Source organism: Coffea eugenioides, chromosome 9 (genome assembly GCF_003713205.1).
Source record: "Coffea eugenioides isolate CCC68of chromosome 9, Ceug_1.0, whole genome shotgun sequence".
Classification (NCBI taxonomy): domain Eukaryota; kingdom Viridiplantae; phylum Streptophyta; class Magnoliopsida; order Gentianales; family Rubiaceae; genus Coffea; species Coffea eugenioides.
The window spans coordinates 14,185,851-14,200,325 of NC_040043.1; the positions used below are offsets into that span (position 1 = coordinate 14,185,851).

General features: G+C 35.9%; 1 protein-coding gene across 1 annotated transcript; it reads right to left on the reverse strand.

The window, feature by feature from the left end:
- Positions 1–6,905: 6,905 nt before the first annotated feature.
- On the reverse strand, positions 6,906–8,665 carry LOC113782687 (berberine bridge enzyme-like 21). Its single transcript, XM_027328571.1, has one exon. It carries the CDS (start codon positions 8,609–8,611, stop codon positions 6,971–6,973), a length of 1,641 nt encoding a protein of 546 aa, XP_027184372.1. The 5' UTR covers positions 8,612–8,665; the 3' UTR covers positions 6,906–6,970.
- Positions 8,666–14,475: the final 5,810 nt, after the last annotated feature.

A 14,475-nucleotide genomic window follows, 5' to 3' on the forward strand; every position in this document is an offset into this window, starting at 1 on the left:
AATGGTCCACGGCCCAAGCATCTTCTCTTCTTCACACTTTTCGTCCATAGGCCGCTCCTGGCCAGGGCTGTCAATGGATTGGATTACCCCGAGCTTAGCACATTTGGCCCGAAAAATGTTCACTAAGAAGAAGTTTTTATTGGGCTGTACAAATTTTGGGCCTAAATGTTAGGTCCAAACTAAATATGAAATGAGGTTGGGTCATATCAAGTTTAGATCCCATTAAAGTCTGACCCAAATATAAGTATAATTAGCTCTCGTAGATCAATCTAACTACATTGTTGTTCTTAACAGGTTTTGCTTTGTTCTTAAGTAATGATCCATAAAAACTTTAAAAAAAAAGGAAAAAGAAATCGCATTCTTTTGTTAAACATTTTCAAACGCAAACAGTAGCTTCCAAAAGCATTTTAAGAGATCACTTTTAGGAGTTGTGTAGCATCCCACTTCGGAATTGGAAGAGAAAAGGAATGGATTTAAAAACTTGGGTGTTTGGGTTATTAAGTAATTTGGGTTAACTATTTTGGACTAATGAATTTCGGTCCAAAAATTATTTAGGCCAACTCTAGGATTCGGGTCTTGACAATTGGTATTAGAGCGAGTCTCGTGTAATCTTTGCGCGGGGTGACCCTAGGGTAGTAGGTTATGGTTTCGACTATGCGAACTAAGTGCTGTACAAGACTAAGTTTTATGTTCGACCTGGGCTACCTCTAGAACCTATAAGACTAAGTGCTACGTTGGGTAGGAGCCACCTCTAGAGTTCAAGCATGACCAAATGCACAGTTTGGATTCTAACGAGCTTTGCGGTGACGCAAAATCCTAAAGGTGAGGAGAATGTAGCATCCCACGGTGAAATTGGAAGAGAAAAGGAATGGATTTAAGTACTTGGGTGCTTGGGCTATTAAGTAATTTGGGTTAACCATTTTGAGTTAGTAGATTTCGATCCAAAAATTACTTAGGTTAACCCTTGGACTTGGGTCTTGACAAGTTGTCTTGAACAATAATCAGCTAATTATAAGTGATTGAGAATAGGGTTGCAAACGAATTGAACCACTTGCGAGTCAATCGCGAGCGGCTTGAGTCGAGTTTGACCTGGTCAAGACCTGAACAGACCAAGTCGAACTCGAACTCGAGTTCGAGTTTAAAAATACTAAACTCGTTAGCTCGCTAGCCGACTCGAGCTCCATTACATATATATTTTTTATTTTTTATTTTAATAGCAAAATTATATATATATATCCCTAATATTTTATTATTTATTTTGAAAAATTATTATTTTATTTATTTATTAAAAATAAAATAATTATTTTTATATTTTTTTAAGTTTGAGTTTCGTAAAATTATGTTGAGATTCGGATCAATTAGGTCGAAACTCGACTCGACTCTCGTTTGCACCCATAATTGAAAACATGCCCTTGCCAAGGAGACCTTAGTCCAATGACTAAAATTGAAACTTAAAAAATTAGAGGTTTTGAATTTAATTCTCCCTTCCTCCCTAGCTAATTGTTAATCCCACCCCTTCCTTGCTTAAAAAAATTCCCTTTTAATTTGATGTAGAAGGCACATTCCATTGCCGCCCCTTATTGCTGAAATATTTTTAAAATAATGAGACAACTTTTATTAGAAATAACCCGGAATTGTTATTCAATTGTAGGTTTTTCCATTGGCTATCACTTCAATTTAATATGATTGGAGTATTTAATAATTAGTAAGACTTGTCCAAATTGAAAATCTTTCTCTGTCTAGCTTTTTTATATCATGCTAATTTTCTCTAAAACTTTCTTAATGCTATAGAATTCTCCCCAAAACATGATGTTAAATATAATCTGTATATGACCTTAGAGAGGGGAGATCATCTTCATAAAAGTTTCCGGTCCATCTGGTTCGTAGTTTGGATAAGCATTCTAGGATTAATGATATAAAATGAGTGGACTGAGTTTGTTAAAAGAAACGAGATGTACGTCCTTGATCCTGTCGATAATCAAACAAAATCACATCGTTTCACGTGGTTGCATATATAATTGCAGTCGGTTTGACTCCGGTACTCATTGACAAATTAAGACACATCCTAAGACAATAGGTTGCAGGAGTTTTCACACAATCTTTTTGTGAGAGTAATTAATTTGTTATTACCAACTGAACCAACCTATATTAGCGATCCATGTTTGATTACCACTGCAAGTCTTTAAAAAATATCAAATGAGTAAAACATGAAAAATACTTTGTCTAAGGCCAGGTTAACATTTTCTCGATTTGCATAGCACAAGAAATTCCCATAAAAGTACTAGAGATAAATACGCATATAAGTGTATCTCTTTTGATTTTCTTTTTGGCTTTTGTTTTCAGTATCAATTGAGATTCAATACAAGAAATTCACACTGTTTTCCAAAACCAAAATACAAAATCCTCGTATAATCAATGGATAGCCTATTACACATTGCAATATTTGTTCTATCAAACAGCAATCAATGGAAATGCCTGAATAATGCCCAATGTAAAGCACAAGCTGAAGATATTCTTGTGGAAATGGCTGAATAATGCACTCCCAGTGGGAGAGATAATCAATGGTAGAACGAAAGTAGAGGACCCTATTTTCAAGAGGTGTGGGGAAGAAAGAGAGACGGTGGAATATACCCTACTGAAACTGCAGAGAAGCAAAACAAATATGGCAGATTGCTCCAATCCAATGGAAAGGCATGCAAGAGTATCACGGAAGTTTCAGAAGATGGTGGACCTCAATCACAGAAGCAAGACAGAGAACATCAGGTTCACAACATTTATCGTTAACTGTCAACATACTCTGGTAGACATCGAAGGATAGGAATGACATGGAATTCAACGGGAAACACTACATTCCATGGAGGACAATGCAGAAGGCACAGTAGGAATCACGGTTCGCAAAATTGGCCGATGCCAATACGTATCGGCCGAGTCGTAACCGGAATGGAGGGGATCGGTACGATATCAATTCTCGAATCGCCGATATTATCATATCTGCGATGACTCGCTCTGACTCGACAGATATTGGCCGATTCGAATCCGTGATGCATGATATCGACCGATATATCCAAGTCAACTTGGAATCGATTCATATATTTTTTTAAATTGTACCTTTTTTGGTATTTTTTAATTTTAGTAATTTTTCCAAAATTTTTAAAAACCTTCATGTTTTATAATGTGCGTATCACTCGATATTCAACTGATATGCCGCGACGGATGTGAAACAAATGACACCGCAACGCGACCACAAACCATGGTAAGAATGACTAGAATTTGAAGAGATAACAACCAAGGAAGCTAGGATGAGCACGGTAAAAACATCAACTCAACTTCAGAACCACCAGTAGCTAGGGCCAGAAGAGGAAACCGTCAAACTGAGAGTTGTAGTAACAAGACAAAAGGACAATCCTATCTTGGGAATTGGAATCACTACAACAGATGATAACCAAGAGTCAATGATAGGATGGGCATTGAGAGAAAGAAGCTCAGACTCACAGATTGTGGATGAGGCAATAGCACTAAAGCTGGCCATGAGCAAAGCTACCACTTTGCAATAAAGGAAAGTGCAATTTCAAGTGCAAAACAAGCAGCTCCTCGACCACATTCGATCACAGAAGGCACGGGACATCAGAGTAGCTACTTTGGTGGAAGATATTATTCAATTAAGAGTGCTGTTTCAAATGTGCTCCTTTTATTTAATTAAAAATGATAAGAATCATATAAGTTTTAAGATTAGCATTTATACTTTAGGCATTACACTAGATGAGAAAATCATGTTTTTTTAGTGTCAATTACACTGACTGTAAAGTCAACTTGAACCTTTGCTCGAAATTGTATAGTTTTTGACATCAAATAATCAAATATCGTTTCGACAAAAAAAAAGAAGCCATCAATGTAATAGAATTCAGCTACTTTACTTCACATCTACTGCGTAACTAGCAGTTCAACGTCATAACTGCAAAAGAACTATGGTCATCATGATCGAGAAATCACATTGATTGATGACTTGATGTTTATACCTTTTCTCACCTCCTACAAAAGGATCCAGTGGACGGAGTTGGGATACTCTGTTCATTCTTGAAGAAATTTTCAGGATCTATCATGGTCTTCACTTTTACCAACCTATCAAAATTGTCTTTGAAATATTTGCACCCATAAAACTGCCGCTACGGATTTTTAGCTCCAGCCCAGTTCCTTTGGTGCTTAAAACTGCTGCTTGAACATGTGGGATTTCCAAAGGTGTGATAATTATGGATGGTTTTCTGGTACCGGAAATGTTGAACCTGAGGTTTCTAACATGGGCTTGCAATACAGAGTTGAATGAACTGGTTGTTGGACCATAAAGAATGTTAGAAATTTGGCCACTTGGGATACCAACTTTTGTTAGACAAGTAGCAAAATTGTCATAGATCGAATCTGAAGCTGCAACACAAAAGGGTTGAAAAATTGAAGTGAACAAAGGAAAAAGAATGACAAGAAGAAGAAAGGGGAACATGGAAGAGGACAACATGTAATGAGCACCAGGACAGAACACTAGGGTTCTGTAACTTCTGTTTCTTGTACATGTTAAAGTTTAGGAGACAACTAGAATGGTTGCTAGACTGTAGGCTGGTCGAAATTTAGGAAAATTGATGGAAATGCAATGGGAACCGGAAAGTATGCCGTGAAGATTCCCATGAATGCCTAAACCATTGATCATAGAATTAATGGCTGAGAAAATGTTAGGCTAATGTAATCCCACGAAGACAGACAAGGGCGGACGCAGATTGACAAAGCTAGGAATAGCTGTGTCAATTACAGTTTTTGAGCCGGATTTTAGCAAACCCAAATTCGACTCACAAACTATATGGATTTTTGGATTTCAATCTCATATTAAAAAACTCAAACTCAACTCACACTAATATATGAGTTTTGGATTCAAATCGAACTTCACCCAAACTCATAATTAAATACATAATTATATATATTATATATTTATAATTATGAATTAATACAAATTTATATATAAATTATTAATTTTTTATATCTAATATGCATAATTATAAATTATAGATATTATTTTATATGCTTTACATATATAATTATACTCATATGGGTCGATTTTTCATTGAATCTGAGCCTAATTTGGATCAAACTTAACTCACATTTAGTTTGGCCCTAATATTTAAGTCCAAACTTTGCCTAACCCAATTAAAACTTAGACTCAATGAACATTTTTCGGACTGAACGAGTCTGAGTTCAAACTGGCCTGACCCCATTGATAATGCTAATTAGAAATGAATAAAGACTGAGTTGGTTAATTGTATAATGTTCCCCATATGTCTATGTTTGTATCCATCAAAGATTTTCTCTATTTAGGATTCAATAGACATTGTTTATTGTATAATGCTTCCACTGTGTCTAGATACATATCCAACAAAGATTTTTTCTACCTGGTATTCAATGAACATTCTTTAATGTGTTTTATTTTTGCCTAGATATATATATATATATATATATTAATGTATCTTTTTTTTGCCTAGTATATTATATATCATTTGTATATGACACTTTCCTTAAATTAACATCACTTTTTCAATAAAAAAAAGGACACCCTTTCAAGTCTTAACTAATTTCCATTTGCTACTAAAACATGATTTCTACCATTTACAGTGTTAATATATATTCTTTTCAAGTAGGATTGTGGATTGATAGTAGGATTGTACCTTCCTTGTGACTCCAATTTGGATCTATAGATGCAAGTGAAATGTTGTACCAATTCTAGTCCACTTTTCCCTTTTATTTTTTAATTAAGGTCAACTTTATTGATGCTGCGTGTATGTTTATGCGTTGACGTTTACTTCACAAAGATCCTCGAGTTGGCATAATCATGGACATAAAAAAAAAAGAAAAAAAGAAAAGCAACTAATGGAAAGATCTTGTTGAAAATGTTTCTTAAGGGCCAAACCAAAGAAACTAAAGAAGAGAAGGACCAAACTGTTATACCCTTCTGTTCAAAAAAATAAATAAAAAAATTTTATATCCTCTTTTTTTTTTTTTTTAAATGAATCAACATTGATTTTTCAACTATCTGTTCATAACTTGAATCCATAAACTCTCTATTACAGACGAAACGTATTACCAACTGGTATACACTCCGTTCTACTCTTTATTTCTCTCAATTTTGCTTTCACAGTTTATCCACACCTGAACTTTTAACATTTTTGTAATATTCGAACTATCTCTACCCCATGCAAACTGGTTTACAAGATAAATCATTATCACTAACACACAGACAAAAAATTAGTCATGCAGATTAAAAAGTAGAATAACGTTAAAACTTTTTTTTTTTTAATACGACTTGATAGTGCAGAAATTACGTAGTAACAAGTCTTAAATGATTAAATCCTCTCCTATCAGCCTCTACGAGGTTAGCATGTCCATAGGGGGAGGAGGTAGCTTTAAACAAGATATAAAAGGTACAATAAGGCATTAAAAGCGTGGATTGACATAAATTAAAGGGGGCAAAGCTAGTCATGATCCTATGTTCGCCAAGTGGCCTGCTCAGTGATTCGACATTAGCAATTGAATTAACTTGTGATCAACGTTATCAACTGAATTAATTTGTATTGAGAGTCATTTTTAATCACCATTGAAGGTATTTAAAAAAATATCAAATTAATAAAACGTGAAAAATTCTTTGTTTAAGGCCAGGTTAACATTTTTTTCAATTTGTATAGGGCAAGAAATTCCCGCAAAAGTACTAGAGATAAATATGCATATAAGTGTATCTTATTTGATTTTTTTATATTTTTTATACTTGTCTTTTACTTTCAGTATCATTCGAGATTCAGCACAAGAAATTCACTGTTTTCCAAAACCAAAATACAATATCATCCGTATAATCAATTGACAACATATTTCGAGTCGGAATCTTATTCTATCACACAACCCTAAAACCATTGATGACTTGTAGCTTATACCTTTACTTTCCTCACCTCCTCTTACGAAAGGACCTAGCGGGCAGAGTTGGGATACTCTGTTCATTCTTGAAGAAATTTTCAGGATCTACCACAGTCTTCACTTTAACCAATCTGTCAAAATTGTCTTTGAAATATTTGCGCCCATAAACTTCTCCTTCATTATAACTGTTCTTCCCGTTATCAGTTGTACCAATATCAAGATCCCTATAGTTGAGAAAAGCCTGCCTTGGATTACTTGATACATAAGGGGTCGTGAAACTGTATAGTTCCCGTGTTTGCTCGAGGTATTGATTTGTTATGTTGGGGCTTGCATCGTCCCAATTCACTGAGTATTGAATCTTGTAAATGATCCCTGCCCTATGAGGAAATGGTGTTTCATTTGCAGGGATTTCACTCATTCTTCCACCATATGGATTGAAAACAAGTCCAGGTTTTCCAAGCTGAACCATTTTGTTGAAGATTGAAGTCAGTGCATCCTTAGGAATTGGGGTTTGGACATAATCTGATTTTCTCTTCAAGAAATTGACATCAGAAGTTCTGTTAAGAAGAAGTTCAGGTTTTGCCCCAATGTCAAAATTGGACCAGAATAGCATTGACTGTATCCAGCTACCTTCTTTACAATCACTTTTCTGCAATCCCAGGGCAGGGAATCCAGCATTCATCACAGACATAAGACTGTCTGAATCTCCTAGATACAATGCAATGAATGTTAACCTGATGATCTTCTGACTCGTACCTTTGCCACTTTTTGAAGTAATTGGTTGGACAAGAACTCTTATGAAGAGACCATTGTCGATTTTGTCAGCAACATTCTGCCACTGAACAAGAATATCTGTTGCATTTTCTGCCTCCGTCCTCTGAACATTAAAGACAGTTACTATCTCAGGCACCTGGACTAACTTAAGTTTGTATGCCAGAACAACCCCAAAACTAGCACCACCACCACCCCTGATAGCCCAGAAAAGATCTTCCCCCATCGCCTTTCTATCCAAAACCTGGCCTTTAACATCAACAATCTGTGCATCAAGAACATTATCTACCGCAAGACCAAATTTTCGCAACATTCCACCATAACCACCCCCACTGATGTGCCCACCAACGCCTAGAGTTGGGCAAAGACCAGCAGGGAATCCATATACTTTGCTCTTCTCCCAAATTCTATAGTAAAGTTCACCAAGCGTCGCCCCGGCTTGTACCCAAGCAGATTCGCTCGGGATATCAACCGTGATGGACCTCAGATTAAACATGTCAAGAATGATAAAAGGGACATCAGAAGCATACGAGATACCTTCATAATCATGACCGCCGCTACGGATTTTTAGCTCCAGCCCTGTTCCTTTGGTGCACAAAACTGCTGCTTGAACATGTGGGATTTCCAAGGGTGCGACAATTATGGATGGTTTTCTAGTACTGGATGTGTTGAACCTAAGGTTTCTAACATATGCCTGTAATACAGAGTTGAATGAAGTATTTGTTGGACTATACAGAATGTTAGAAATTTGGCCACTTGGGATTCCATTTTTTGTTAGACAACTAGCAAAATTGTCATAGATTGAATCTGAAGCTGCAACACAAAAGGGTTGAGAAATTGAAGTGAAAAAAGGAAAAAGAACAAGAAGGAGAAGAAAGGGGAACATGGTAAGGGACAGCATGCAATTTGGCAACTGAAAGTTGTTCTAATAGTAGCGTTCCGAAGATGTTATCAAATAAGCACCAGGACAGAACAAAACGAGAGCTGTATTATATACTTGTTAAAGTTTGGTCCTATACAACTAGATTATCAGAATGCAGGCTGGTCGAAACTGCGAAAAATTTGATGGAAATGTAATGGGAACCGGAAATTTTGCCGCGAAGATTCCCTTGAAGGCCTAAACTTTTGACCACGGAATTAATGGTTGAGAAAATATTAGGCCAACGTAATCCCACGAAGGCAAAGATAAGGACAGATACAGATTGACAAAGCTAAGAATGAATAAAGGCCGTGTTGGCGAGTTTATTGCCAAAATAACTCTTCTTTTAAAATATATTCCCAAAGTAACTTAATTTTAAAAATTTATTACCTTTGTGATCCTTTTTTGCCACTTAGGCAGCATTTGTGTCAGAGATAAAGACGTCCTCTATTTCTCTTTCTCATCTAATATTTTCTCCAATTTTCTCTATAAACCTTCCCACATTTTTTTCTTTTGTTATCTTTCCCTTGTCAAACATAATCTAAAAAGCCAATCTTTATATTAACAGCATCTAAAAAATATGTTTCGCAAGTCGATAATCTTAAGGTAGATGAAGATTATTCTCGTCTTTTCAAAGAGTAGGAAGGATAACATAAACAAATATGATAACCTTGCAATTTTTGTAATTGCTTAAAATTTTCGTTGCAATTTTTGTATTTTTAAAATTATTTTTTGAAAAAATATATGCAATAAGTTTGATACATTTAAAAAAATTCAGAGACCAATAATAGTAAGGTCAATAATGATAAAATTTATTTTAGATAATTATAAAAGTTATGCAATCTTCTTGTGCCTCTATAATAAAAAAAAATTAAAATTTTAGTTAATGTTGGAAACTATAAATCGGATTAGAACTTTCCTTTCTTGTTATCCTACATGACAATCAAGATAACTAGATGGGAACAATAATATCATTATGGTAATAAAATTTGAAAGTGAATCACATTGGGAATATTTTTAGTAAGAGTGTTATTTTGGCAAAAAAAACTCCCGTGTTGGCTAATTGTATAATGTTTCCACTGTGTCTAGTTACGTATCCAACAAAGAGTTTTTCTACCCGGTATTATTTTTTGCCTAGTATGTTATATATCATTGGCATTGAGACACTTTCTTTAAATTAATATCACTTTTTCGAAAAAAAAAGAAGTCACCGTTTTAAGTCTTAACTAGTTTCAATTAGCTACTAAAACTCATTTTATACCATTTACATTGTTATAAATATCTTATTTTCAAAAAGGATTGATAGTATAATTGTACCTAGGGATAATTGCAGAAACCTCCCCTGAGGTTTCTGACACTTGCACTGACCTCCCCTATAAATTTTGAAATAGCATTGACCTCCCCTAAAAACAGTTAGAGTCAATTGAAAAGGTAAAAATGTGTGAATTTACTAGAGTACCCCAATTATTTTCACTTTACCAGATGAAAGGTTTAATTACTTTCATCAAAACCAACAAAATCCTTTGTTAAACTAATTAAACTAAACAAAATATTTCTGCATAGTTAAACTAATTAATCTAATTAACTAATTAACTAAAGCTGTTGTCTGTCGGAAACTAAACAAACTATTTGCATGTTAAACTTATTAAACTAATTAACTCATGTAACTAACTAACTAAAGCTGGAACCTGTCCGTCCAGCTCTGATGCAAAGTTTAAGAGTGTGTGAGGAAGATGGCGCCATGAATTGGCACCAATTTGTGACAAGTTGCTCTTGAGGTGATAAGCTACCTACTTGCAGCATAAGAGAGTGTGACTTGCTCTGCAATTTTGTGACCATTGAGAGAAGGAAACATAAGAGAAGAAGCTTACTGCTTTTGCTTAGTTCATGGGAGGAGTAGTATCCGTGAGAGATAAACAGCAAGTGATAGGTGAGCTAGGAACCAATTCTAAGCATCTACTGCAGTTAATTCGCAAGAACTGAAGTTGAGTAGGTAAATAATTTTTTATGTTGTCACTTGAATGCACCAACTTTGCACTTTAGCTCTTGTATGATACTAAGGTTGTGGCTGACTGCAGTGAATGCATGTTTGCTCTTGCATCATGTTGAATGTGTTATAATGATCAGAAACAAATGTGATGTTATTGTCAGTAATGATCAATGGTAAATGTGATGATATTGTAGTTGTTTTCAGACTTGTTGTTGTACTATGCCTGCACTTTAAGACTTGTTACCCCTGTGATTTTGGTTGTTTATGTTATGTTTATCAATGGATGATGTATCATGATCTATTTTTTCATCTTTGCAGCTCTTGTATAAATATGGTGTATTGAACAATAGTCTGAGTTCATGACTGGTCATCAGTGTAAATATACGTGTCCAAACTAGATACAATTCTCTGCTGTTCTTGTTTCCTCTTTGCTCAGTAATTGTCACTTGTGAAACTTAGGATGGCTCTTCTTCCTGCTTATGACATAGCTGTCCACTATGAGGGGAAACAAGTGAGAATTCCAAATGTCGATCCAATTGGTTACTGTTACATTAATTTGCTATTTGATGTTGTTGAGAAGGTATTCAATGAAGTCCCTGGACATCTGAATAAGTTAATACACCTGAGGTGCCTAATTCTTAAGACAGGTCGCATATTTGATATTATAGATGATGATAGTGTTAGTGAAATATTCTCAATGCATAAGTCTGATAATCAGATTTTTAGTGTTGGATATGGATGTTATTCCGTGTGATAAAACAAATCAGATGAATGATGCAAATGGTCATAACACTGATTTAAACTTAGGAGAAAAAGGAAAGGACAATGTATCTGAACTGGTTGCAATTGATGATTCTGAGGGCGAATAAAGTGATTCCAGCTCTGATTCAAGCTGGCTGCACAGCATGGATAGTGACAATGAGAAGGATATAGATGTTGATAGTGGCTTTGTGGCAGATAGTGATCAAAGTGACATGTCCTTTTCTGATTTTGATGACAATGAGGAGGGTAATATAGTTCCTGATTCTGAAAATGAACAAGAAACTGACCCTATTCAGTAAGTTTTGAAATAAAAAATGTGGACGTATAACCCAAAATCAGACATAGAGTTTAAGAAAGGTCTATCGTTCACTAATATCGATGCATTTATAGCAGCTTTAAAGGACTATGTAATTCAAAAAGGATTTCCAATTATGAGATTGAAGAATGAGAAGAGCATAGTAACTGCAATTTGTGGAGTTGAAGGATGCAAATAGAGAATCCATGCATCACTAGTTGCAGATTCCATGACCTTTATGATTAAAACTTATCAAGGTGAACACACATGTGTGATGGATAGGAAGAACACAAAAGCTACAACAGACTGGATTGCCAAGAAACTAGTACCAGTCATGAGAATTTATCCTAACATGTCCATCAAAGGGATAGAAGCAGAGATGATTAAATATGGTGTGCATCCAAGCAAATGGCAGATTTATAGAGCACTAACTAAAGCAAGAAATGAGATTGAAGGCAATCACAGTGAATCATACACCAAATTGCCAAAGTATGCAGAACTCCTCGGGAAATACAATCCACACAGTATTTGCAAAATACATTATGCTAGGCCTACTCTTCTTGTTGAACCTAGATTTCTAAGAATCTTTATTAGTTTCAAAGCTCAAAGAAGAGGATTTGTTGATCGCTGTAGACCTTTTTTTGGTTTTGATGGATGTTTTTTAAAAGGTCCTTTTGGTGGTGTGCTTCTCACAACAGTCACCTTGGATGCTAACAATAGCATTTTTCCTATTGCATTTGCTATGGCTGAAGCTGAAAATAAAGAAACGTGGAGTTGATTTTTTCATTACTTTGAGAAGTTTTTTGGACCATTTAGAGATAATGGTCCTCTAACCTTCTTGAGTGACAAGCAAAAGGTATGCAATTTCTGCATTTCTAGGATAGCCATTGTCAGCTTGTGTAACTGTTAGTCATCAGTGTAACTTATTTGCATGTTTTGGTGCTGTTTTCAGGGCTTGAATATTGCTTATGAAGACATAGTGTCTGTTGCTAGTGGAAGGCATTGCTATAGGCATATCTGCAACAATTTTAAAGCTCAGTTTCCTGGTATTCTTCTTAGTAACCTGTTCTGGAGAGCAGCAAAAAGCTTTGATGTTGCAGGACATAATGCAACCATGACCAGCATAAAGGACCTAAACATAGAAGCTTGGAAGTATTTGGACAAAATTCCCAAACCAACTTGGCGTAGATATACCTTTAATACTGGACTCAAATGTGATCATGTCACAAACAACTGCACAGAGTCCTTTAATGCATGGATAGGTGAGCTCAGAGGGGAACCAATCTTGACACTAGTTGATGGGCCGAGGAAGAAGTTCATGAAAAAAATGCATAAGAGATATCAGAAAGGATGCATGCTCACCTCTGCTGTCACACCAAAGATGGTTGGTAAACTACAAAGAATTGGACAAGCATCAAGACAATGTGAACTGACTATGGTTTCTGATGACGTTTTTGAAGTGGGGGACATGAACAGGTCTTACATAGTCAATTTAGCAGCTAAGAGTTGTGATTGTGGAGCATTACAAATTTCGGGACTTCCTTGTAAACATGCTGCATTGGGGATTATCTCCAAGAGACAAAAGCTGGAATCCTACTGTGAGCATTGGTTCTCAAGAGATATGTACTTAAAGATATATGCAAGTATGATTCATCCAACTCCTGATGAGAAAATGTGGCCACCTATGTCACATGTTACCCCCTGCAACAGTCCTGCCTCCTCTATTGAGGAGAGCTCCAGGTAGACCAAAGGTGAAAAGGAGAAGAGAACATGATGAAGAACAGTCTGCATCACAACCAAAAAGATGGAGCAGGTTCAAGTGTGGAAACTGTGGCTCTTTTGGTCACAACAAGAGGTCATGCCAAAGAGCACCTATCCAGAAGAGGAATGGCAACATTTCAGCTGGCCAACAGGTGTTATATGTGCTCAATTCATTTTTGAATCTGATTATTTTATACTGAATTCATGTACTTAATGTTACTTATTGCTTAATAGTAGAGCTATAGAAGAGGCAAACCAGGAAGAGGGCCTGCAAACACAGGCCTGCCAGGAGCAACTCTTTGGGTATAATTTTTTTTTATTTAAGCTTATGATTGTAACATTTACAGTCAAAGCCTGTTCGATGCTAATACTACCTGTCCATGTACACTGCTAGGATCATGTCTCTGGCAATGTTCCAGTTGTTCAGTCAAGCCAAGGAAGCAATCCTTCTCCTTCAAGTCAACCTGCAACTGTGAATGTGAATGTACACCAGCAGAAAGAGAGCACAACAACCATTTCAAAGAAAAAGGTTAATTTGAATGACTATATTTTATACATCTGGAAGCAAATGCTCTCCTGTGTAATGTTCAATCTTCACTAATTGTGCAGAGAGGAAGGCCATTGTCAGCTACTGGAGCATCTGCTAGATGGAGCAGCAAGAGAAACAACTCAACTACTACTCAGATCACTCAAACTGTGGAACAAACTACAGTTCAGCAAATTGCACCATCTCAAGTTGCTTTAGCTGCATCTCAATCAATCAATGCAACTACAACACTACACTCAACAAATGTCAGCAACAGCAGCAGTTTCAGTATGCAATTCTGATGCATACTGAGGAGTTTTGGGAGGTGAATGCTTACTGCACTCAGATCACTCAGTATTATGCTATTAATTAGGTATAATAGACGAATATTTTGTACATGACTTCAGCAAATTTATATGTTTCAGCTGATAGGTCTTTGCAATCCTTACCATCTGTTCTAAGTCCTTTAATGCAGCAGACAGTGTTTTGAACTGAAGTGGATTGCTCAGTCA

Excerpts from the sequence above, each read along its gene's own strand:
- LOC113782687 (XM_027328571.1), bottom strand. The coding sequence starts at position 8,611 with ATGCTGTCCCTTACCATGTTCCCCTTTCTTCTCCTTCTTGTTCTTTTT.